The following is a 25,375-nucleotide window of genomic DNA, read 5'->3' on the forward strand; positions in this document are numbered from 1 at the left end:
TTCATCCATTCAGGAAATGCGAATTAGAACCATAACGAGACATCGTCACATACCCAGCAGCGTGGCTAAAACAGAACCCGATGGCAACAAGTGCTGACGAGGAGCCGGAAGAACTGGGTCGCTCGTGCGACGCTGCTGCGAGTGCGAGACGGGCAGCCCCTCTGCGAGCCAGGTTGGCAGGTTCTTGGAAACCGATCACGCGGCTACCACACGACCGACCACCTGCGCCCTGGCACTGAGCCCAGAGCAAGGAAGGCTCCGCTCACACAAAAGCTGGCACGGGACTGTTCCCAGCAGCTTCGTTCAGAGGAGCCCGGGGTCTGAGACAACCCAGAGACCCCTCGGGGGCTGAATGGTTAAGTAGGTTGTGACTGCCCCCCAGCTGCAGGACGAGAAACGACAGGGGCATGACGCACATGACGGCCGCAGCTGACACCACTGTCGGGAGGCAGGAACCACGTCTCAAGAGCAGTGGGTCCTAACAGATCTCGTTGCCAGGAGAATAGCTTTCCTTTCTGTTTCTGTACAAGAGGAGGGACATTAACCAAACCGTCATGGTAACCCTGTCACAATCTATGCAAACCAAACCACTATGCTGTACACCTTGAACCTGTACATTGATGTATGCCAATTATTTCTCAATAAGACTGGGGGAAAACCCATGAGTCGTGGTCCACGCCTATCACAGAGCACTATTCAGTGATAAAAAGGAACGGACTATTTATACACACAACCACCCGCATGGATTTCCAAACTCTTACGCTGAGAGCAGGGCCAGTCCCAATGTCAGCACGCTGGATGGCTCGTCTGCACGCCGTGCTGGACACGCCGAGACGAAGGAAAAGGAGAGCAGACGTGTGGCCGCCAGGGTCGGGAGGTGGGGTGGCNACAGGGGCATGACGCACATGACGGCCGCAGCTGACACCACTGTCGGGAGGCAGGAACCACGTCTCAAGAGCAGTGGGTCCTAACAGATCTCGTTGCCAGGAGAATAGCTTTCCTTTCTGTTTCTGTACAAGAGGAGGGACATTAACTAAACTGCCGTGGAAACCCTGTCACAATCTATGCAAACCAAACCACTATGCTGTACACCTTGAACTTGTACATTGATGTATGCCAATTATTTCTCAATAAGACTGGGGGAAAACCCACGAGTCGTGGTCCATGCCTATCACAGAGCACTATTCAGTGATTAAAAGGAACGGACTATTTATACACACAACCACCCGCATGGATTTCCAAACTCTTACGCTGAGAGCAGGGCCAGTCCCAATGTCGGCGCGCTGGATGGCTCGTCTGCACGCCGTGCTGGACACGCCGAGACGAAGGAAAAGGAGAGCAGACGCGTGGCCGCCAGGGCCAGGAGGCGGAGTGGCGGGAGGGAGGGGGGACGGGACGTTCTGTGTCTGAACTGGGTGGAGGCTGGGATGCTGTGCTGTAGTTTTGTCAGATGTTACCATGGTGGGGGGGGGGCGGGGGACTAAGGCAAAGGGGACATGGAAAGTCTCCGTAGTATTATTTCTTAAAGACACATGTGAACCCACAACTGTTTCAAAACATTGTCCAACATTTAATTGTTTAAAAATCCCATGTCACTGCCCTTCTATAAACCAGGATTAATCTGCCCCCTCCACCCCCCACATATAGTCCCACTCTCAGGAAAAGGGCTGGGGCCACATGGCCCTGGATTTAGGTCCTCACTGTTCACGTGGCAGCCCCAAAACCTAAGGGTACCATTCATCCCTTGCAGGCCTCGTTCTGCCATGAAGGGTAATTAAACGGATTCGGAAGGGCTGCCCTGAGGTTAGAGAGAACATTTGCAGATGCAGCGAGGGGGCCCAGCGCATGGGAAATGTCTAGTGACTAGTGATTGTTTGCACCACCAGCACTGGCCCCATGGTGGCCAGTCCACTTTGGAGGTGCGAGAGTTGCTGGTGTTTGGTGGGGGGTCCTCTCTCACCAATGCTGAGAGCTAGGTCCTATTCATTGGCACCTCCCCACACGCCCTGTCCCATACACCCCATAGACTTTCACAGAGTAAATACCGTATATGTGTATACTGGACTGAATTTGTAAGATAATGTATTTTATGGTCAGGCACCTAGGTGAAAAAAAAACAAACACTGAGGTGGAAACAGACTGGAATCAGAAACTGGAGATCAGGGCCGAAGAGGAGAACAATGCGGCCACCATCTGAGTGTCAGCGGGTCCGAGGGACACAGATCCCCGACCAGGTGCGATTCCTCCACATTCGTTTCTTAGGCCACAGGCTCGATTTCAGACCAGCTCACATCACGTCTCAAGGTGAAGGGCCCAGGAGAACAGGGACCAGTGTTTGGCAGGACTGAGTCCAAACATAGCTCCCTTCCTGGTGAGCGGAGCCTTCCGCTCTGACGAAAGGTGATGTTGAGAATTGGGAGAGGCCTCTGTTACTGCACAATGATGACGAGGACAGCTGCGTGTCATTTATAATAACTGCAAACAGCAATGCCTGCAACTGAACTCCTCCCCTAAAACGAGACAGGGCCCACTGCCTCTCCGAGGTACTTCAAGCTGCCCCTTCCATACCCAATCCTTAGGAGGTCGCCTAGGGGGACGGCCCAGGGAGACTGGGTTGTCAAAGTGCCAGTGGAAGTGGAAAAGTTCCGGGAGGAGGGGAGGAGGCCGTTCAAGTCCAGGTGACCCTTCGATGGAAAAGCACCTTTATAAAGAGACTCGGCTGCACGTGGGCTCCCGGGGCAGGAGCTCGCCTGCCTTGTTCACGGCCGTCTCCCCGGTGTCTGGGACCACACAGCACGCACTTGGTACACGTTTGGTGAATGAACGAAGGGCCTGCCTTTCCTGCCCCGAGGGCCTTGGGTCACCATTCTCCACACTGAGTGTGGTCTGCCTCTGTCCTTGTGGCATCCAGTCCCAGGACAGAAGCCCCCACCCTGACATCTCCTCACGGGTCCGGAACCTCCGTCCACCAAGCCTGGAGAAACACAGCTGCTAGAACTGGGCGTGCCCAGACGGGGGCGTCCTCCTGGCACACGGCACGGACAGACTGAACAGGTGGTCCCCTAGCCAGGTGTTCTCCTGCCAGGGTGGGACCGATAACACCTTCATCAGCTGCTGAACCCGAAGAAGGCTCTCCCACAGAGCACGTGCCCACTGGGGCTCCTCTGTCCGGTGCTCAGACATTGCCAGGCCTGCTTTGACGGGAGCCGGCCCGGGTCCTTCCAGGAGACACTGACTGCACCAGACACGCACCTGGTTCGACACGATGCCCCCCGTCCTGCAATCTGGTTACGCGGCATGCCCTCCCCCCGTGGCCACAGTGTGTGCCCAGCGTGACGGGAGATGCGGGAGCAGCCCGTCTCGGCAGAGACGTAAACCCCGAGCTCTCGCTGCAGGGGCAGGGGGGTGCTCCAACTCCTGGAGCCTCGGTTTCCTCACACGCGTGGTGGGGCGAGCACCCGTGTGTCGTGTGTCCGTTTGAGGGCCACTGTGAGATTAATCACACACCACACGTGAAATACTCTGCAAACCACTGCAGGACTCTGGGGGGAGGAGAATATTCCCAGTAAAGGATCCTGATCGATCGCACGTCAGTTCAGGAAAAAACGAACACAAAACCAAAAACCTCAAACGCTGCCTCATCCCAGGAGGGAATCAATGTCAGATAAACACGAAAGGTCAAAGTAGGTGCTTTGAAGGGGAAACAGGAGGATACCTTCATGACTCAGGGCAGGCAGCGTTCTCTTTAAAAGCAGCCCCCAAAACTCTGATTATAAACAAAAAATGGATGAATTGGACTTCAGGAAAATCCTGAACACATCTTCACCATTAAGAGAATGAAAAATCAAGTCAAACAGAGAAGAGATATCTACAATGCATGTATCTTTGTCCTCAATACAGAAATGACCCTTACAAATTAATAAGAAGGCAGAACACACACTTTTTAAAACTGGGCGAAGGACTTGAAAAGGCACTTCATGGAAGAGGAAAGCCAGAATCTAAGGAGCCCGTGAGCACATGCTCGCCACCACGGATCACCAGGATGACACACTGGGGAGACGCTGCTGAAAGGCTAGACTTGAAACGTTGGAGAGCACACGTTCTAGGGAGAACGTGGAGAACGCCACTCCCACACGCGGCTGGTGTGGGCCTCGTCCCCTTTGGATGTGCTCCCAGGAGAGCGCGCTGCACGCTCTTCCAGGAACAGAGACACACGGAGGCAGCCTCTGGCCCCTGGGACACGCTCCACCTCGATCTGGGCGGTGGTTACAGACTTACACACGTGTGTAACAATGCAGAAAGCTGTACACCTAACATCTGCGTGCTCTGCTGCAAACACACGACATCCCACCAAACATAATAAAAATCCACTAAGCCCAAGCAAGATACATAGTAACCACTCAAAGAACTTAGTAACATATTAGTGTTCATTTCAACACCACAAGGATTTTTTTCTTCCCACCCTCATCCCCTAGGACCAGGTTTCTCTGGAAACACTACAGGAGCAGTAGATACCTTTTAAATTTAACCTCAGAGCTCTTCAACCACTTCTGTTCTTCCTTTTGTCTCAGAAAATGCGTATGAAAGTCAAAGACACCTTTGTTTCAAATGAGTACCCCTCGCTGATTACAGCGAGGGCTGGTATTCAGCAACACAAGGGCACAATCAAGGCAGCAGCAAGAGCGGGAAGGAGCCGAGAGGAGGGAGGCCCCTGATTATCAGATGCTGCAAAGGACCTGAGACACAGAACCCTTCATTCTCCCTGCCCTGGCCTCCTGGGGAGGCTGGGAAGATGCCGGAAACTCCTCCCTGAATATCCCCTCTTTTCGGAGAAGACAACCTGAGTAGGGTCCGTACAACAGCAGCAGCGTCTCCCCAGGTGTGCACATTACCAGTCAGACTCAACCTGAGAACCAGGGGATTCAGTAAGGGCGGGAGCGTGGTGACCCCCTCCACCGGGCTCATCGGCATGTCACCTCCTCGTAACTCGCAGTGGACTTTGGGTAAATCTTCAGCGTTTATGGGATGAATGGACTGGGCTTTGGGGAGGACAAGTGGGGGCAGAGCAGGGAGAAGCAAACAAAACATAAAACACAGAAGTCTCCAAGCACCAGCTTCCAAAGAGAAAAGGACCCAGAAGAGACCGACCTGGGAGCACGTGCCTCCCAGCACACGTGGTCCAACACCAGCGGATCCGACTCTTCCAGTTCACACCTGGCTCAACACGAGAAAGACCAGCACCCCGTGGAGGTGGTCACAGAAGGAAGCAGATGGCAGTCCCCCCTCTCTGTGGGGACAGCTACCTCACCTCAAAAAACCTGTCTCTCAGGACCCATGACACTCCACAGAAGCCGGTCTGTCCGAACCCGAGTGGACCACACGTTCTCACCTGCCCTGAACCACCGGTGGAATCACTCGGTTTGGGTCGGTGCCTGCGAGTCAGTGGAGTGAGCAGTCTTCACGCTCACGGGTGTTGGGAAACTCGGGCGCAGCCTGCATCAGATAGTACACGAGTCTGCACTTTCCGGTACTCCCTGGACCCACTGGCTGCCCGGCACAGAGTCTGGTGATGCCAACGTGGGGCCCAGGGACCACTGGCAGGGAGCTGGGCCCCGTGGTGGTGATGGGGTACTCTGCCAGGCCGGAGAAACGATGCCTGATGTGTGATATGGAAGGACTCAGAATGGCGGCAGCGGGTACGAAGAGGCGCTGAAAGGTGAGAGGCAGGGGCCGGGACGGGGTGCTGCACCGCTGGGTGGAGGGGGCCCGAGGGGCCCTGCCGTCTCTCCATCTGCACAGCACGGCCGCCTCCCCCGCAGTCAGCACACCTGGCATACCTGGAGCTTTTCTAGCTGCAAACTCACGAAATGATCCTTGAAATTATATCACAAAGAGAAAATTTCCTTCGCTGCTTATTTTGATGTAATTTCAATAAATGCACGGTATGCAAAATTATCTCTTCATTTCAGCCGGGCACTGGGAATGAAGTTCATCTGATTAGCCGGTCTGTGGGACTATCTGCCGGCTGTGTGCTGGGGACCACGGGACTGGGCTCCCCGGTGGGGGCTGCTCTTCCAGGGCAGAAACAAATCACCCTTCAGGGGCAAGGGTGTCTTCAAGTTCATTCCCAGTGACAGGGATCGTGGATCTTGGTTTTGTAATTGCTAGTGACACCCCAGACACCCCGTTTCTTCAGACTGCTGTGTGAGCTTTGAAAAGGCCATGGAGACATCCTGCAGACGCCAACACGTCAAACATCACGGACACACCCGTGCCCCCAACGGTGACCCAGACAAGGAACCTGTGTACAGGCCTGAGCCCAGGCCCGGAGCGGGACAGGCAGGGCTGCGGGGCCCAGTGCATCTGTGTAAGGGCTCTGCGTGAGAGCAGGGAGAGGACTGCTCCTGAGGCAGCCGTACAGTGATGGTCTTTAGTGACGGGTTTTTGACGACTTTTAAATTAATTTATTAATTTTTATTTTCAGAGAGGGGGACAGAGAGAAAGAGAGGGAGAGAAACATCAGTGTGTAGTTGCCTCTCGCCCGTCCCCTACTGGGGAACTGGCCTGCAACCCAGACTCAGGCATGTGTCCCGACTGGGAGTCAAACTGGCGACCCTTTGGTTCGCAGACCAGCCCTCCATCTGCTGAGCCACACCAGCCAGGGCTTGATGACTTTTTCAAAGGTCGTGATATATTTAAGACCTGTACAGTTATGATGAATAACAAATACCACTCAGTTTAAGAAATCAACGTTACCAGAAGAATTAATGCCTGTTCCCGATTGCATCATCCCCAAGTACCCCGGCAACACCTTTTTCTCGGACGAACACGCCCTGTGTGCGCCGTTCCTTCAGCCACGTGCGGAACTCCCTGGTGTGCTTCCAGGTGTTTATAGCGTCGCCCTGTCCCGACCTTGCTAGAACTTGCTTTTCTTCTCAACCTTTCAATCGAGACTCGTGTCAACACACGTAGTCCCAACTGATGTCTCTACTGGAGAACATAAATGAGCAACCTCTTTCTTCTCCCTCTCTTTTTTTTTTTTTTTGGACTTTTCAGATTTCCTGTGTCAGTCCCGTATGATTTCCACCACCAGAAAAGAATACCGTTTGCAAAGGCAAGGCAGTCTCCCCTCCCCCCCCTCCCCATCCCCGTCCCTTCTCCGGGGAATGAAGTGTGGAGTAGGAACCTGGAATCACCCTCCACTTTGCTCCCCGCCAACAGTGACCGCGTCTTGCTGGTNTTCCTGTGTCAGTCCTGTATGCCTTCCACCACCAGAAAAGAATACCGTTTGCAAAGGGAAGGCAGTCTCCCCTCCCCCCCCTCCCCATCCCCGTCCCTTCTCCGGGGAATGAAGTGTGGAGTAGGAGCCTGGAATCACCCTCCACTTTGCTCCCCGCCAACAGTGACCGCGTCTTGCTGGTTGCCGCTTCTACCACATCTCAAAGCCCTTCTGCTCTCACGGCCTCCTGACAGGAGTCCGCCGCTTTATGCCTGGATTGCGGTGATGTGCCTGTCCAGCCTTCCTCTTCTCTCCCTGCCCTAGTTCGAGTCCACTTTTGTTGATCCTAACTGCTAATACCCCAGCTTAGGCTACCATCAGCTCAGGCTTGAGTTACTTTACCAGCTTTATTACTCATCTCCTGCCTGTGGCCTCGGTGCCAGAAGGACCGTTCTAAAACGAAACGTGAACCTCTTCACACCCTCACCTCCATGTTCGAAATCCTTCAGTGACTTCTCGTCTTCAGGATGAAATCCAAACTCCGCAGCGAGACGGACGAGCATTCTTGTAACCTGACCCTCGCCCAGCCGGCCTGCCTCATCTCACGCAGCACCACAGAGCTGCTGAAATTCTCCAGACAGGATGCACCTCCCGTCACCTCGCCCGTGGTTTCGTGTTTCTGGACGCTCTCCCCTCCTTTCCTGTCCTGCCCGATGCTGACTCCTGGTCCCTCAGACTCCTCTGCGCATCCTCAGGAGGTCCTTTCTGAGCCCCGATCCCAGTTGGGCCCCCCACTCTGTGATTCTCGGTATCCCCCATGTTGCCTCTCCCATGGGTGCTCACGCTGGTCAGCACCCACCTGCCCATCTCTCTTCTTCCCCGCACAGAGCTGGGCCACCGAGGCCGTGCTGTGCACCTTACGTTCCCAAGACCCCGGTCCCGCCCACGCCTGGCAGGTGTCAAGTGGATGATGCTGGATGACCTCTGTCAGGCCACCTGGGGGAAGGGGTGGCCACACACCTTCGGGGGTGCCGATGTGCAATCATCTCCTTGCTGGAATTTCTGAGAAACGCCGTACTCTGAAAAGTGGATTTTCCACGTAAACGACATGTCTCGCTTTAAGCAGGAAATAATTTATTTAGTAATTTATTCAGAAGTGTCTTTAAAATAGTACCTGCTGATGGCATTTGACCCACATTCTCCGGAACACTGCAACCAGCTGTCAGCAGCCACATTCATTCCCACGGGTCTGTGCCTGTGCCCGATAGGTATTAAATACTTGGAAATTCCTCCTGATTCCACGCTCCCCTCAATTTTTAAAGTAAGCAGTGAAGACATTTTCAACATCTCCCAACACCCCACTGTCACGGGCACCACTCTCTGCGTGGGGAAATCCATACAAGACTCTCCTCATCAACAGGCCCCGAGGGCCAAGCTGCAAGGGCCCAGCGGACAGCCCTCCTGCCGGTGGCCTTCACTGTCACCTGTCACTTCTCCGTCAACAAGAGTAAGGCCTGTTTGCATCAGCCTTGCACAGTGATGTTCAGATGTGCCGCTGGGAGCCGACTGGGCAGTGAGGCAAAGCCACACGCCTCGGCGCAGAGGCGGGCCTGCTCCCAGTGGCTGGACGCGCCCTCTTCTCCTGCTTCAGAGCCCGGCAGCGCGCGGTGCACCTGCCACCACTGGGTCCGTGCTGGTGGACGTGATCACGGAAGGAGAGTCCTCTTGCTGTATCTAAGCAGCAGTCTAGTGGCTTAAACAAACCAGCCAGCCAGCCAGCCAGCCAGCCACACAGCCGACCAATCAGGCAACCGGGCAGCCAGCCGGTCTTAACTTGTTTTCGTAGGATCCCGACTGGCAAAGTCAGGGTATTTTATATGACAGCTCAATCCAGAGTTGGTTTTCTTGAGCAAGAAGTCAGGAATATTTTTTGTAGAGTTTACTAATAGCCCCTGGTCGTGTTCAAAATGCTTGATGGGTTTCTACTGGATTTAGACCCTCGCCTGCCCCAGAGGGAGTGTGCCATCCCATGACCTGTCACCGATGATGTGAGATGGAACACCTCAGGGACCTGTGTGATGTTGGGATTTTTAAATTTCTGGGCTTTTTATTTCCTGCTATAACAGTGGCTGTCTGAGGCTGCACTATTTTTCCGTTTATCGTGCTCACTCTTAACAATAAATGTCATGCTTTCACGCCATCACAGCGCTGGCCCCTCCGTGACCTGAGGTTTGTTCTTTGAACAAAGCCACACGTAAAAGGCTTTTCCCCTTTCACTGGACATTTCTCACCAGCCAGCAGGAAACCTTCAGCACACAATAAGCAAGGGCCCGGTTTTCAGTGGGTGAGTCTCAGCCTAAGACAAAAACACACCAGCGACGACAGCCTTCGGTTTTAATTCCTGCATTTGCTTTCCACCGGAGGAAACCTGGAATTAATTTTCCACTTTGCTTCATGGGTAAAAACAATTTTTTACTTGGCTGAACGTTCAAGACACAGTGACAAAGGTCACGTGGTATGCTGGCACTCCTGGAGCATGGCTGGGGACCTCTCCACGTCACCAGAGTGGACACTGTCTCATGCCCACCCCTGCCCCCCATAAACATTGCTGTCCTCGGGGCCTGTTACAGAGACCTTCAGTGCCACTGGGGGGCACAGGCCTCACAGCAGAGGATCTTGTGGATCCCTGTGGACATGGGCACCAAACGCATCTCTTCACTGAGCACGAAACACCAGCCCAGGGGTCCGTCATGACAGATGGGGGGCCTCCCCATCCGGCCACCTTGCCACCAGCAAACACTTCCTGCAAAGGGCCAGACAATGGACATGGGCCTTGCAGGCCACATGGTCTCTGTTGCAACTGTTCAGCGTGGCCACTGCCTCGGAGAGTGGCTGGGGCTGACACAAAAATGGGTGGGCCTGGCCACGCCCCCACGCTTTATGGGCAGTGAGATGTGAATGTCACGTAATTGTCATTATCTTTCTTCCAGTCCTTGCACAGCACAGAAAAACATGCTTAGCTCAGAGTTCGCACGGAGACAGGCAACGCCGTGTCCCAGGCAGGGTCTCCTGGCCTGCAGAGGCCCCGAGAAACGGACTCAACTCCACACACATTTAGTGAGGCAGAAGCATGATGCCCTGGCTCCTACCCTGGCCGCTCACACACAGGTGTTCAGGGTGGACCAAGGATGGAGTCAGTGTGGATAGCCCAAGTATCAAAATAGTCAGAAGAAAGTCGGGAGGCATCTGGAAGAAAGAATCTTTGCAGAGTGCCCTAAGACTAGATAGCTCACAGCCTGCCCCAGGTCTGACGAGTGGGCTCCCACCCCGATGAATCAGAGCGGCGGTACCGTGCGCTTCTGCCCCTGGGGTCCTGATAGAAACCCAGCCCACACTCTGTGCCAGCGTCGGGCGAGGCCGAGTGCTCGGAACGGGTGTCTCCGTGGCAATGAGACCGCGAGCCCGCTGTAATTCTGCAGCGGAGCCGCGGGTGTGGGCGTGAAATTGCAGGCAATCACATTTTATCACTGCGGTACGAGTTTCTGCTGGGTTCATTAAAATCCGCTCTCAGGATTTGGGGCTGTGGGACTGAAATTTCGGTGGACCTGACTGAAAAAATAAAAGCTGGCGTTCACTCTCCGCGCTGGGGGCAGCCGCACGCAGCACAGCCGCACTGCCACGAGGCCTGGATGTGGCTGGCAAATGTCACCTCCCAGGTCTGCAGCTGCGAACTGAACAAGGGGACTCTCAGAGGAACAATGCCTGGTCCCCAGCAGAGTGAGGACGGGGCACAGGGGCAGCAGCAGGCAGCACTTGCCCGACAGGAAGGGACCCAGCCTGGTCAGGCCGGGGCCCAGCCGCCTGCTAAACACCCATCAACACCTCCGGAGGGGAGTGCAGGGAGAAACCGGAGGTGTAAATTTGAAAGCTAAGTGAGAAAAAAACCCCACTGAGAGCTCAATAAGGAGGGTAAAAAGCTGTCACTAGGAAGGTCCCCAGGCCTGGGATGAAGCACTAATTCCTGGCAGTTGAAGAACCAGAGGGGCCACCCCCAGCTGCGGGGCTGGCTGGCTTGTCCCCTCTCAGCCAGGGCCAGCGGAGCAGGACTGGCTGCCTGGGGGAGCCGAAGACCCTATAGCACCCTGCCTGGGGGCTGGGCGCCTTCTTAGCCAGCACAACCCAGACTGATCTCATGGAGGGAGGGCAGGAGGCCTGTCCCCTGAAGTCTGTATGCTCAGGCGCACCACCCTAGATAATAAAGGATTTGCCTGGCCACCCCTCCCCTCCCCTCCCCCAGGGTGACAACGCAGCCCAAAGGCCAGGGGCTGCCAGGACAGCCATTGGTCCCTGCTGCTCCCTGTGTTCTTCCAACAGGACCGGAGGGTTGCCCTGGGGTGGGGGCAGTGGGAGACAGAACCTCCGTCTTGGTGCACGAGACGGAGCAGGCCCGACATTCTAGCTGAAGTTTAGGCTCTGCTGCCTGCTCCCTACACTGCCCTGGATACCACGTGGCCTGGCTGACAGCCCGTCCTGCCTGTCCAGTGGGCACAGTCCCATCTGCAGTTCAGTTAGTGGTTTCCCTGCCTTCCCTGGGGACAGGGATGACTTCGGATTCGGGGTTGTCCAGATCAGCTTCAGTGAGCATTGATGGCGTGGGTGCCCGGGCCTCTGTAGCCTGCCACTCAGAGTCCCATGACCAGGGGAGAGGCCGCGAGATCGAGGGGCAAAGCCTGCCAGAACTCCCCGGCGGGGCAGTAACACCACCGGAGTGCCCCTCCTCTTCCAGTGGACTAAACGCACACCACCCCAACTGCCAACACGAGGCTGCGTGTGCACACTTTGCAGAAACGGACCCCAGGACTTGGGGGTGTGATTCGGCTCGTGCCTCACGGCCGTGTGCCAGGGTGTGTCGGAGCCGCTCTTGTGGGCTTGTGAGAGACGAGTGTGTGCCTCTCCCCAGCTCTGGGTTCTGTGGCATCGCACTGATGGCCTGAAACTGGCCACAGTGGGAGGATTTACACCACAGAAAGGGGCAAACACCACGGCCTCCCCGACGGAGCTCGTGCCGAGTCCTTTAAAGACTGATCAGCTCACTGTCCAGGCTCAGCTGGACACTCACTGGGCAGAGTTCATCCAGCAACACAAGGGTCCCAGCCCACGGCACGCCTACCATGTACCTGCCATAGCACCTACCGCCTGACACAAATGATCCTGCCCCAGAGGCACAGGGGAATGCAGTCCTGCCCCGGCTTTGCCCGGGTTTAACCAGAGCCATAGGCCGCCACGCACCAGGCCCCCACACTCACTGGGTGAGCAGTGGGCGGGCCAGCACAGCCAGCCTGCAGGCTCCGATGCACGGTGCTAACTGGGCGTCACCTCGGCAGACCTGCAGCGTGCTTGTCTTCAGCCTCACAGAGGGCCTGCGCCTCATAGGCGGACAGGTGCGGACCGAAGCCACAGCAGCCTCCTCCGCCTCATGGAGGAGCGGTCTGCTCGGTCCCCAGTCCACACCGGCACCCAGAGTGACCTTGTCCTCCTTTCCTCTGTCACCCGCTTTCATGCTGTGTGATGGCCCGTGTCCTTCACGCACCCCCGGTCTCCCCACATCATCTGATTAAATGTTAAAATGAAGACCTCTGTGTGTGACTCGCTCCTAAGTTTAGGAGTGAGACGCTGGACCCAAGGTTTAAATACATATACACATACGTGCCTGCGTGCATGTGCACACACACATACATATAAGCATTTGTACATGAGCTTTCAAACTTGCACACCAACCCACTTGCTGTTTAACAGTAAGGCACTTGGAGGCCCCCGGCCCCACATTCTGCTCTTTAAAATGCCCTTTGTTAGCACCTGGAAACCAGCATTTCCCCTGAACCAGGGAGCACCTCTCTGCTTGGCACTCCCAGGCTGGGCTGGTTCAAGGCCCCTCAAGTTCCCTGTTGTTGGACCGGTTTGAAAACAGAAAACAAAGTGATGAGAAAGAAGCCAGCCCTGCACGCGCGCTCTACCCGGCAGGGATGGCATGGCCAGGTCGGCCTTTGACGTGGCCCAGGGCCGCCTCCCTCCCGGAAGGATCCAGAGGCGGGTCCCCACAGCTCCCCCCTGTTGTTCTGAAACCAAACAGATTCAGCCTCAGACCCTCCACCGCACCGTGGAAGCAAGAGGCCCTGACACGGGACTCCCGGCCACTGAGGACATGCTGGTTAAAACACAGAGTCCCTCCATACCTGCCTCCTGCTTCCACATTCACGGCAAAGACCACCGCTGCTCCCGCAGCTCTGTGCTTTCAAACTACTCTTCCGCCATCAGTGCCACGGACTCCCCTTAACAGCCCTGTGCCTGCACGGCCACCCGCCGGCCTGGAGCAGGACCCAGGGGCCCGCCTTCGCGTCCCGACTCGGGCAATCTCACTCAGATAACCACGGGCACACTGTTTCGCTCGGCTCCAGTTCGGTTTCTTTACCTTTTAAATATTCATGATCATCTGCCTACGTGAGGAGGCTGCTGAGCAGATCAAAGGGAATAGCTGTGCTCGGAAGATAGCACACCGACAATTGCTGCTGTTCATCGCTTTTTTTATTTGACGAGCATTATTTGAGGGCCCCTGTGTGTCAGGTCAGGCATTGCTAAGTGCTGGGGATACAATGGCAAAGACACTGGAACGAGTCCTCGCCCTTCGGAAGACAGGCCTCATCAGAAAGGGCTGTCTTACGGTTTCAGACGGTTCTGGGGTGGGAATCAAGGGTTGGAATGAGGGAGATGGGGACGCCCGCTCTGGCCTCTCTGAGGAAGACCTGAAGGCCAGGAGGAGGCAGCTGGCGGGGGACGGGCGAAGGGTGCTCCAGTGGGAGACCACCCCCCGGAGACCACCCCCGGGGGCAGACAGGACACCTGGGGGCAGACAGGACCCTGGTGAGACTGAGGGTCCAGAGGTGGACTGAGCTGAGCTGGCGGCTAAGGGCGGTGGCGCAGATGACCAGGGGTTTAATGTTTTCAGAAAAGTACTTGTACCTGAGAGGAGGGGACAAAGTGGAGGCAGGGAGCCCGGTAAGGGAGACACTTAGGAGGAGGGACTTGGTGACAGACGGAGCGCATGCAGGGAAGGTGGCCAGGGAAGGGACTGGAAACGATCTCTAGATGTCCTACTGGGGCAGCAGGGAGCCGGTGGGACGTCTCATTTAGACAGGTCCAGGCTGAGACGCGCCCTACACGTCCTAAGGACGCGCTGGGTGGGTGAGCGGCTGTAGAAAGAGGGAGACCTTTTCATCATGTGAGATCCCCGGGGTGGGGGGGGGAGCACAGGAGAGGACAGTTTGGGCTGGGTCGGATCAACACACGGCTGGTGAATGAAGAGAGCTAACTAGGAAAGCGTGATGTCCTTGAGCCCCGGCAGGAAGATCTGACAGTCCTCCGCTGCTAGGAGGGCAAGACTTATTGGGACAGAGGTGCCACCCTGTCAGCCTGGGTGGGACAGGGCTGCAGCAGGCTTGGAGGGGGGGTGCAGGGGTGCAGATAGGAGACCATCGCCCACGTTAGAGAAGTTGGCCTGAGCAGGAGACGGAGACCTGGTCTCTCCAGAGAGACGCGTGGCCAAGGAAGGGGCTTTTCGGGTGGGGCAGGCTTGTGTGCCGATGCAGGCAGTGTCAGAGAGAAGACCCAGGCATCTGTACAACAGAGAACAGGAGCCAAGGGGGGCTTGGAACACGGGCAGAGGGCGGGCAAATCTCCGTACTGCACCACACCGCAGTGCCTGCCACTGCCCTGAGGCCCATAGCCAGCAGCGTCGCCCCTCAGCTCCATGCAGGTTTGCTGTCTCCTGCTTCGCTGAGGGCATGTTGGGTGGCTGGGCTCCCGGCTCAAGGGGCCACAGGCTGGAAGGGGTGGGAGCCAGCACCCTGCTCACACCTGCCGCTGGAGGGGCTGCCCATTCAGGTTGGACCAGCAAAGATTCAGTCCCCTGCAGCTGGAGGACCAAGGTCCCCGTCTCCTCACCGGCTGTCAGTCAGGGGCTGCCCTTGGCTCCTCAGGGTGATGCTCAGGTCCTCACCCCGTGGGCCCTTGGTCTGCAGGTCAGCACCAAGCCTCCCTGGCACTGAACACGTCTGCCCTCAAGAAGGGCTGGACCCTGGAGGGGCTCCCCTGATTTCATCCAGCCCACCTCAATCATCTTTCTTATGACTAACCCGAATCCAGCGGTTTTGGTGTCCTACTCACGGGGTGACACCCCACCCCATTCACAGCAGGGGCCCACACTCAAGGGTGCGTAGACTGGGAGGATGGGCACTTAGAATTTTGCCTGCCATGGAGAGGGGAGAGATGGAGACGGCAGGGGTGTGTTCAGGGGCTGAGCGTGGGGAAGGTGAGGCCTTGCCCCTTGGGGGTCTGTGCATCAGTGCCGTCCCAGAGGCCTCATCTGCAGAGAGAGGTGCCAGGGGATGGGCAGGCAGGCTGAGGGATGGAGCCCGAGGCTCATGGGCTCTCGGAGGGCTGCAGAGGGCTGGAGACAGGGCTGTGCTGGGGGTGTGGCCAGGGCATAAGCCAGTGCCCACAGTGGGGGCACAGCATGCAAGGAAAAGCCAGCAGGCTTCTCAGAGAGGAAGGGGAACCATCTGGGAGCAGTCATGGGGGAGAGGGACCAAGGACCCCCTGTAAGGCCCAGCCTGGGGTGGCTGCAGGGGGCGGGAGGCAACGGGCAGCCGTGGAAGGGGCTGGAGGGACGAGAGAGCTGTCCTTCGAGCTATATTTGATACCAAAAAGCAGGTCTTCCTGGGGTTCCTGTCTCCTTTATTGCACCACAAATCCTTACGATAAACGGTTTTTATGTGAAGGAGCTTAAATTGATCTTCGTTCCTAGTAATCTGGAAAGGCCACCCTGTGCCAGACTCTGAGTCTGGGGGACTGAGACCTGCTTCCTTCGAGGGGCCCATGGCCTGACGCCACCCGCTGTGGACCACCTCTTACAGGATAGACTCAGACAGGCCACACAGGGGTCTGAGCCAAGGGTGTATCTCAGCAAAAAGTTTTGAAAATAGGCATGAACACTGAAAAAGTAAAAAAATTAGACCCCGAGGGCCAGCTGAGCACAGAGAAGAGCAAGCCTTGGGGAACAACATGAGTGAGGGCTGCTCAGAGGTGGCGTGGGCCTGAGCTCCCGGCACGACCCACCCATGCCAATGGCTGTGAGTTATAAATGCGTCACCGGCCAAAACAACATCAGAAAGGATGACCCACGGCTGTCCCCACCCACATCAGCCCTCGGCACGAGACGGCCACATTCCGTAGGGCCCCGGACGCTGGAAGTCCCTCTGAGCCGGGCAGCATGCGTCACCGGTACACTTTTCTCAGATGAAGGAAAAGGAAAAAGGAGAAGCGATGCTTCTTTGTAGCAGGTGACCCAGCGCATTACCCGGTGCTGTGCCACTGTGTCACGGTGACCCTGTGACACGGAGAGAGCAGCATGCGCTGAAAAGATCTCTGAACAGTGAGTGGCGCCGACGCTCCCCGTGAGCACTGCGCTTTGTCGCTCGCCCAGCTCTGGCCGAGGCCCACGCTCCTGCTGCATTTCCCATCCGGTCTGTGCCGCTTTCTCTGCGTTCTCTCGAGCCCTGTAGTTCCCTCACGCAGCCCACCGCATGCCTGCAGACCCCAAGCCCTCGGGCAGGGCCTTCCTGGAGGCGGGTCGGCCAGTGGAGAGCCGTGCCCACCAGTGCCAGCACGAGGGACGCTGCACACTGCCTTCCTCTCCTCCACCAGCTCCCATCCTGCTGGCTGGTTCCTTAATTCGCTGCAATCTGATGCATTCAAATGGACCCCTTAAAAGGAGTGAATATATTATTACCCACTTAGCACGGTTTTATTTCATGCCACTATAATGTGATGCTCCGTGATTTTTAAGCACTAAAAGGAGTTAATGTAAAAACTCAATTAGGAGAATTTAGAGACTACATAGGATTTGTACTGGGTCTGAAAAGTTTGGGAGAACCCGTTAACATTCCTGAGACCGGTTTAACGGAGACCCCGGGGTAGGTTTTCAGAGCCACTGTGAAAGCGTTCTCCATGGTGCAGTTCTTACAGCTTCCTGAAGGTGTCCCACCCAAGAGGAGGCGACACCAACCAGAATACCATGGGTCCTGGGAGGGGCAACCCCCGCCACCACCTCACTCTGGAGTCCCCGGAGTGCACGGGGCTGGGCTCTACCCTTTTCCTCACTTCCCACGGTTCAGACGGAAGTGATCTCATTTAAAAGGACAAAAGGTAAAAGTATTTGACTCACAATACATTTTCCAGATCCTAAAAACCCATTTCTGCAGTGGGTGCTTGCCCCCCGGCAGTGGTCCCCCCAGGGCCATGGTCTCCAAGGCTGCGCCTCTCCCGCCCCAGGATGCAGGGCCCCCAGCGTGGGCCCCCAGCTGTGCCCACTTCCACAAAAGCAAGGTGCACAGCTGCAGCCACTGCCAGGGGAATCAGTGGCCTCAGCCCCTCCCCAAGCCACCGGGTCAGACAATATGGCAGGCAGCCCAGCATGCGCACTGCTGACCAGCAATGTCCTCCTGGGAACACTGACACTCCTCACCGATGGGGCGGGGGTGGGGGGGTGCGGCCGGGGAGGCCACTTTCCTGAGACGGGCTCCTCCCTGCTCACCCCACGGGGGCTCCCGTGATCTCACACGAGCCCAGGGACAGGGGAGGCTCCCCAGGGTGGCTCTCTCAGGAGGGCTGCCCTGGAGCCCCGTGTCCTGGGTCACCCAGGATCAGCCCAGTCTGGCCAAGGACGCCAGGCTGCTCTTGCTGCAGACTGCCACCTGCCGCTTGTCCTCAGGGTGTCCCTGCACCCTGGGAGGAGGCCAGGTGGGGCACAAGGCATGAATAATGGATGAGTTCTCACCTCCCACGTCAACGGGGCAGGCAGAGCGCACACGTGAAACACCCGTTCACATTCCTGGCTGAAAGGAGCAGCACAGCCTCCCAGGATGGGGGGGCAGTGGGGGAGCGGGAGGGGGACCCTGCCCCAGGGTTACCCTTGACCCACCACGCAGCGCGGAAAGGTTCACTACCAGGGACTTGAAAGGACAAGTCCTCCTGAGAGGGCTGGACTGGGGACCGAGGACACCAGATTCACGCAAAAACCTCGAGACCTCAGGCAGCCGCACCCCAAGAGGCACCACGGACAAGGTCCCGGTGTAGGTGGTCAGAGCCCTGTGCCCCTCAGAGAAGACAGCCCTCCGTTCTCCGTTGCCTCAGCAGAGCCCCCAGGGCCTTGCTTCCCTTTCGGCTGGCCCCTGAGCACACCTGGGCCTGCCCCCAGTCCCCCTTCGCACTTGCCTCAAGTTCTCGTCCGAGAGTCCCCTCCCTGCCTCTCTGAGAGGTCTTAGGGACAGCACCCACCCACCCTGCACCCCAACTTCCCCTCCCGACGTGCCGCTCCACCCTGGAAGCTCACTGGCTCCCTGCCTGCGCCCCGGCCCCTGGTGCAGGTCTGCGCAGGGCACGTGCACTTCCATACACGGTTTAGCACGCGTCTTTGTAGCAGTCAGCTCTGCCTTTCCGGTGGGTGTGCAGGGCCAGCTGCCCAGGGGGCCGCATACCAGCGTCCCCGATCGGAGGGAGCATGGCCCCAGGGCAGACTTAGCAACTGCCTGCACACAGGTGTTTCGGTAAGATTTCACTCCAAAAGGGTTTCTTTCACATATCTGTGTTTCCAGATGCAGTCACACCAAGCAAATGTCACCGAACCCCATCTGAACCAAAAACCGTTGGAAGTTGTGCAGCCCTTTGCTTGTGCACTACTCATGGTGGGAGAAAAGACAAAAACAGCGCGAATTTCTCGGGAGCAACGGCGTATTGAAAGCCGCCATTGGCTTGCCACAGAACACTTCACACTAAATATCTGTTGATGCAGTAATGGAAACAAAGCTCTGTCTTACCGAGCACGCACACGGCAGGCTCCTCGCAGGCAGTCGGCGCGCTAACCCTCCGTCCTCCTGGGGCCGGCGGCCCCGCCCGGGGCTGTTATTAGCTCCACTTCACAGACAGGGAAGCTCAGAGGTCAGACGGTTTGTTCGAGACCACACACCTCTCACACGGAGAGGACAAGACACAGACCCGGGTGCCTAGTTCCGGAGCGCACGGTCTGTCTGGGAACGACCTCCGCCCACGGGCGCGCGCCTGCGTCTGGTGTCTGGGTGCTGCGTCAGCGCGCCTCTCGCGGGCTGCGGCCCGTTTCCTAAGGGCAGACACCTGACTGGCAGGAATGCACCTGGGTGCGGGCCAGCATCCAGAATGCGCAGGAAAGCTACCAGGGAAGGGCGTGGGGCGGGGCTGCACGGAAGGTAAAGCGCTGGGGGAGAGCCAGGACACCTGACTTCTTCTGCGGCCCCGGCGGGGGTTGGGGGGGGGGTGGCTCTCTCCTCCAGAGATCAGGGTTTCACCTCCTCTCTGGGGCTGAGGTCTGCTGCTTTTCTGACGAACCTACTTCTCTAAAGGGTAATCAGGGTTGGTTTCTCTCACCACAGTGAAGAAGCAAAAGGCCACTCTGACAAGACAAGACACGGCCCAGGTTTTCCACCTGCTCTGTGCCCAGCCCTGCCCGGCGCGTGTCTCCCGCTGGCCCACCCGCAGGGGCCAGCTGCATTGGCAGTTCCCTCCGCGCTCCCGGCCCTGTCGTCCAGAGGCATGACATCACGGTGGTCAGGGGAGGCACCACTGTGCGCTAACCAGGCAGGGCCACGGGTGTCTAGGCCGACAACTGGCCCGCAGCTGGCCGGAGAAATGCCCCACTTAGACCAGCAGCCCTGCCGAGTGGGAGCTCCGGGACCGCCTGCCAAACATTTGCTGCTGCTCAGCGGGGGCTGGGCCGGGTCGGCCTTCCCACCCCTCGGCCTGGCTTGGCCCCTCTGGCAATGTGGGGCCGGCAGGAACACCTCACTGGGCCTGGTGTTCTGAAGAACTCAGAGGAGCGCGACCTTTAAAGAGCCCCACTGTGGTGAGAATCCCAGCCCCAGAGTCAACCTGCGGGGCGGCACACCCTGGGGCCAGCCGTGGGGCCCTCGGGCCCTTTTGCTAGGAGCGCCTCTTTGGGTGGGGGTGGCCAGGAGGGGGGCGCAGATCTGCTGCCCGGGGGGTCTGATCCCAGGGCCTCACCGCATCGTGCGTCCTGCCTTGTGCCCCTCTCTGCAGCGGACGCCCCGAAGGCAGTCCTGGGCCCTGTGCAGGGGCTGCTCCTTCGTGCCCGCGGGTCGTCTCCTCTCTTCTCCCTCCTCAGGGGGCAGACCTTGCCTTGTCTTTTCACAGGCAGCCATCCTCCCCACAGGCCGGACACCGACAGCCGGAGTCTAAGACCAACAGCAGCCGGTGCTCCCCGGTGTAAAACGTGCACTCGGGAGTCGCTGCCACACGTGGCTGTGTGAGTGGGATGAACACCTTCCCCACTCACTCTGAAAACTGCCTGAAAGGTGAGCCCCACAGAATGCTGGCCTGGAGCACAGAATCTTCAAACAAAGAGGAGCAAACAAAACTACATTTCCTAGCATACTTTGCTGCTAGGCAGCAGACATGTGACTCGGAGGCCACCAATCAGATGCGCCCCTGCTGGACTTGGGTTCAAAGAACAGCAAAGAGCGGAAGGAACTTCGTGGGACCCACTGGCTGGGGGGCTGTTGCCACATTCCAGCTGCAGAGCGCCCCGTGATTCTGAGGCTGGCAGCCTCGGTGCCAACTCCCGGTTGTGGCAGGGACAGTGGGCTCCGGCGTGGGGACACAGGAGCGTCCTGGCTGTGGTACGGACCGTGTGTCCTAGCAGTGGCCGAGAATCTACCCGGTCATCCCCCAGCGGCTCAGGAGTTCGGCCTGCTTCTAGGCTTCCTCCTCGGATGTCCTTCAGCACGTCCGCTGGACGAGCAGCAGGGGACCTGGTGTCTCCAACTAAGGCCCTGGGCAGCTCCACCCGCCCCAGGTCTGTGCTCAGTTAGAAGGGTTGTTTTCAGACCAGGACTTTTTCCTCCCTGACCCCACCTCAGTGGCTCCGTGTCATGGGCTCAAAGTGCGCAGGCGCGTCCTCTGCTTCCCTGACCGGTGTCTTTTTGACTCCCTTTTCCACAACCCAGGCGACACCTAAGCACACTCAACACATGGAGAGTGAGTTGGACACCTGCAACCTGCTGAACACCCCAGCGTGCACTGTGACAGCACCTGCTGTGACCTCTCGACCAGGAAGGGGGGCGCTCTGCTGACTCCCCATTAATCTCCACGGTTGGACGGGAGACAAAGCCCCTTGACTTGTAGGAGTGAGGTGGGGGCACATAAATGACACCATCACTTCCAACGTGAATGAGGGGGGTATGTGTTTTTCAACTTGGTTATTTTCATTTCATAATTACTTTTCTTCCCTGTTTTCCAAACACTGTAACAACGGTGTGGTCCAGAGATGCGAGCAGCACCCCATGCGACTTCCGATGGTCTCAAGGAGTGAGCCAAAAGTCTTGAAGGGACAGGTGTGTCAGGCTACTTCAAACTTGCAGGTGTGCACCCTGCACCACCCTTACAAAGGGGTGGTGATGCCACAAAACCACAGATCAACGGGCTGTCCTCTCAGTGGCCCAAAGTCATTCAAAGGAGGGTTTCTCATCCCTGATGACACTTTGGACATTTGGGGCTGGATACTCCTCAGTTGCGGGATCTGTCCTGGGCATTGCAGGGCATGTAGCGGCATCCCAGCCCCTCCCCACAAGGGGCCCGCAGGACCCCTTCCCCAGTTGTAAACACCAAAGACGTCTCCAGACATCCTTGCCACACAACCCTTGGGGGGCAAAAATCACTGCTAGTGAGAATGGCTCAAAATCTATGATTTTGTTAAAAACTGGCCTAAGAGTCCACTTTGCCAAACCAAACTGCAGGAAGCGTGTGTGTGTGTGTGTGTGTGCGCGCACACGTGATTTAGCATAGGAATGTTTTTTAGTCACACTCAAGAGTTGTACATGAAACCCCAAAGTAATTTTTCTTCATCTCTGAAACATTTAGAGAGGAAAAAGCATTACGAGTTCTAACTGGAAGAATCCGAAAATCTCTCACCCTCAGGAGTCATGCCCCTCTGCCTGAGATGTTGTATTGAAAGCAGACCCTAGGCCGCCTAAAACACCCGTTAGCCAGCCAACGGCGCCGCATCTCTGCGGGCATCGCATTCTGTTTCCCATTTGTGATCATGAGCGCTCTCTGCCCCGTCCTTCCATGTAGTCATTCCTGGGCGTGTCTCTGTCGGGCGTCAGCCAGGCCCGGTGGGCAGCGTCTCTGCGCGTGGAAGGCTCTGGGCCCCATCAAAGCTTCAGCCCTGGGACGACTGCTGCCTAAAGCAGCCTCGGTGTCTAAGCTTGTCACAGCTGGCCACAGCCCCGCACTCCGTGTTCAGGAACACACCGTGCGCGTTCTCAGGAAAGTGTCCAGCTACTCAGCTCCCCAGGGTCCTGCAGGCTCGTGGGGTGGATGAGCCACACTGGGCAGAAGGTCCACACTTGGAACTGGAAGGGAAACCCCGACAGCTGCAGCCAGTCTGCGATCTGTCCAGCAAGCCTGGTGACCGTCCCCAGCTGGTGGTCAGTGTGGGGTCCAGGAGCATGACCTGAGTCACGCGTGTGCTGTGCGGGGACATGGAGCCACCTGGACCTTCCCATCTGCAGGAGACACCCGTGGTTAGCGTTTGCCCCTGCTGTGTCACAGGGGACCCACTGTCCCCTCTCAGAGCCCCGCTGACTCAAGACTGGCAGACACTCCTGATACCTGGTGGCATGGGTCAAAAACCATATTCCTCTTTAGCATTCTAGAGTCTTATTTTATTTTGAAATTTTAGAATGTCCTCACCTTTAAAAGAGTTGTTCGCAGTTCTCATGCCCCCACGCTTCAGTCCCTGTGACACCCTGCGCGTGGTTGGGAAGCTCCGCGGGAGGGTCTAACAGGCACTGCCTTCCCCTGAAAGCACACACCCCCACCCCCAGGCTGGCAGACGCTGGCTGTGGCCAGTGTGGAGACGGGCAGGGGTCTACGCAGAGAGCAGACACGGCGTCCCCAACTGCGTGGAGGATGGATGGAGGGGGACCAGGCTGTGGACAGGATTCCTGCTGGGACATTCTTTCCCAGCTATTCAGGGCAAAGTTAAGCAAGGGAGGAAGCAAGGTGAACATGGGATTTAGCTCTGGAAGAAAGTGAAGGGAAGGAAAGAAGGGAGGGAGACAGTAAGGGTGGGAGGATGGGCCACATGGTCAGATTCCGCAGGTGTGGGCAAGTGTCGATACGAAAGAACAGAGGACACCCCCATGGCTAAGGTAAAGCACGTGTGCGTCGGACAGGCATAGCAGCACCGGATTCAAGACCTCGGACCATGTGGACCTTATGCTGTAAAGTTGGTGGCTCTCCGAGTAGGGTCCCCAGGCCACAGCGTCAGCTGCAGCAGCACAACCCAGGACCTAGAGAGAAACGCAGGTTCTTGGGTGACCTTCTTGGCACGGCAACCTGCATTTTAGGAAGCCACCAGGTCACTCTGATGCTACTAAAGCTTGAGACCCACGACTTAGGGAATCCCTGAAGGTTACTGAACACAGAAACAACTAACTCTGTCCTCAAAACAGAGGTAACTTATTTTTCCCCAGCTTTCCAAGATGTAAACGATAAATTCAATGTTCAAGATGACTCATGCCCTAGTTCCATATCTCGCCTTCAGAAAATATTTTCTAACATTCGGCCCTAGTTATCTCAGAAAGGGCTCTGCTGCGACACCACATCCAACGTAGAAACACCTACCTGGTCCTGTGTCCAGGTGTGCCGAGGAAGAGCCACCAAGGGTCTGTCCAAGGGGAAGAGACTGGAGGACAAGGACAGGGTCCTGGAGCCAAGGCCCTCAGCAGCTGCAGCCAATAAAACCTCTGCTTTAATTAAGCCAAAGAGCACATTTCTGGAGCCCAGACGGAGAGGGTACCCCAGGGCCCTGACAGGAGAGGTCAGGCCAGAGAAAATGGAAGGAATTCTGAGCCTCCCTTGGGAGTAAACTTGGGCAGCTGCCAGGATGCACCTGACAGGTGCATTCAGGTGGGACGTGGCGGAGGAGATGGGCTGGCTACACCCTGGAGTGAAGGGCCTGGTGAAAGACGTGTCATCGTTGAAACTGGTCAGACTGGGGGCAGGGAAGGGGTGCACAAGATTTGGGGGGAAGGTCAACAGAGCTTCCAGCCTGAGTGGCTGTCGGGAGGAGGCACGGGTGGGCAGTCCTACAGACAGGTGTGGGGACAGGGGGAGTCCAGACGGAAGCTGAAGTAAAGAGGCCATCGGTGGCACCTGGCTGGTGCTCACGACCATGGCAAAGGGACCCACCCAGAGACACGGGGCAGGGAGACGAGAGGAGGGAGCTCAGGCCCCACCGAGGTGCCGGGTCTGGAGAAGGGGAGGGGCTGTCAAGAGAGACAGGGAAGGACAGGGAGCAGCCGGTGACAAAGTGGCCTTGAAGTCCGGAGCCTCAGAGGACTCTGAAGGTAGATGGCCGCTCACTCAGATAGGATCGGGGCAGCTGTCACTAATGAGCAGGGCACAGCAGTGCGCACAGTGGGAAGGAGACAATCTGGGTGGGAGCGAGGCATGGAGAGAACACATTCATGTTCTCCCTGCCACCGGAAAGCCCTCATTAAGGGCTCCCGAATCCTCTGGCCTTGCTCTTGAACCACAAAGTCCAGCACTTGCTGTGCTTCCACCTGCACTTACAGTTATCGGTGAAATTGCGAGAATGTGGAGTCTTTGGAAACCCGAGCGGATCGTGAGAATATCAGGTTGCACTGCAGAAAGTGGGGGAGGCCCTGATGGACAGCCCCGGGGCTGACCTCCGCCACGCAGCTGGTGACAGATCGGCCGTCACCCCGAGACTCCGAATGTGCTTGCCCAGCCTCTGGACGACTGCCACCCTCCTGACAGCCCATCTCTCTCCCCCTGCCAGTGACAGTGTCAGAAAAAGACCTAAATTATTTAGCTCTATGGGTTGCCCATTTTCAATGTTTAAAACGCTGAAGAGGCAAACTGCAAATGAGGGATTCTGTGGCATCTCCAGCAGCTCTCAACCAGGGCACTGCGGAGGGGCGTGGGGGCGTGCCGTGCACCTGCCTCGGGCTCTGGTCCCGGCAC

The 25,375-nt window shown here is 57.2% G+C and overlaps 1 protein-coding gene across 1 annotated transcript in view; it reads right to left on the reverse strand.

Annotated features, from left to right (window-relative positions):
* Positions 1-20,370, reverse strand: part of CUNH10orf90 (chromosome unknown C10orf90 homolog) — an 84,469-nt gene extending 64,099 nt beyond the window's left edge. The window contains exons 1-2 of the mRNA XM_037051285.1: positions 20,366-20,370; positions 19,150-19,246 (exon numbers count right to left, since the gene is read on the reverse strand). Coding sequence (XP_036907180.1) covers positions 19,150-19,246; positions 20,366-20,370 — 102 coding nt within the window. The remainder of the gene's footprint in view (positions 1-19,149; positions 19,247-20,365) is intronic.
* Between the last annotated feature and the right edge of the window lie 5,005 nt (positions 20,371-25,375).

This window comes from Sturnira hondurensis, unplaced genomic scaffold (assembly GCF_014824575.4).
Source record: "Sturnira hondurensis isolate 20B ecotype Veracruz unplaced genomic scaffold, ASM1482457v3 Scaffold0007208, whole genome shotgun sequence".
Taxonomy (NCBI): domain Eukaryota; kingdom Metazoa; phylum Chordata; class Mammalia; order Chiroptera; family Phyllostomidae; genus Sturnira; species Sturnira hondurensis.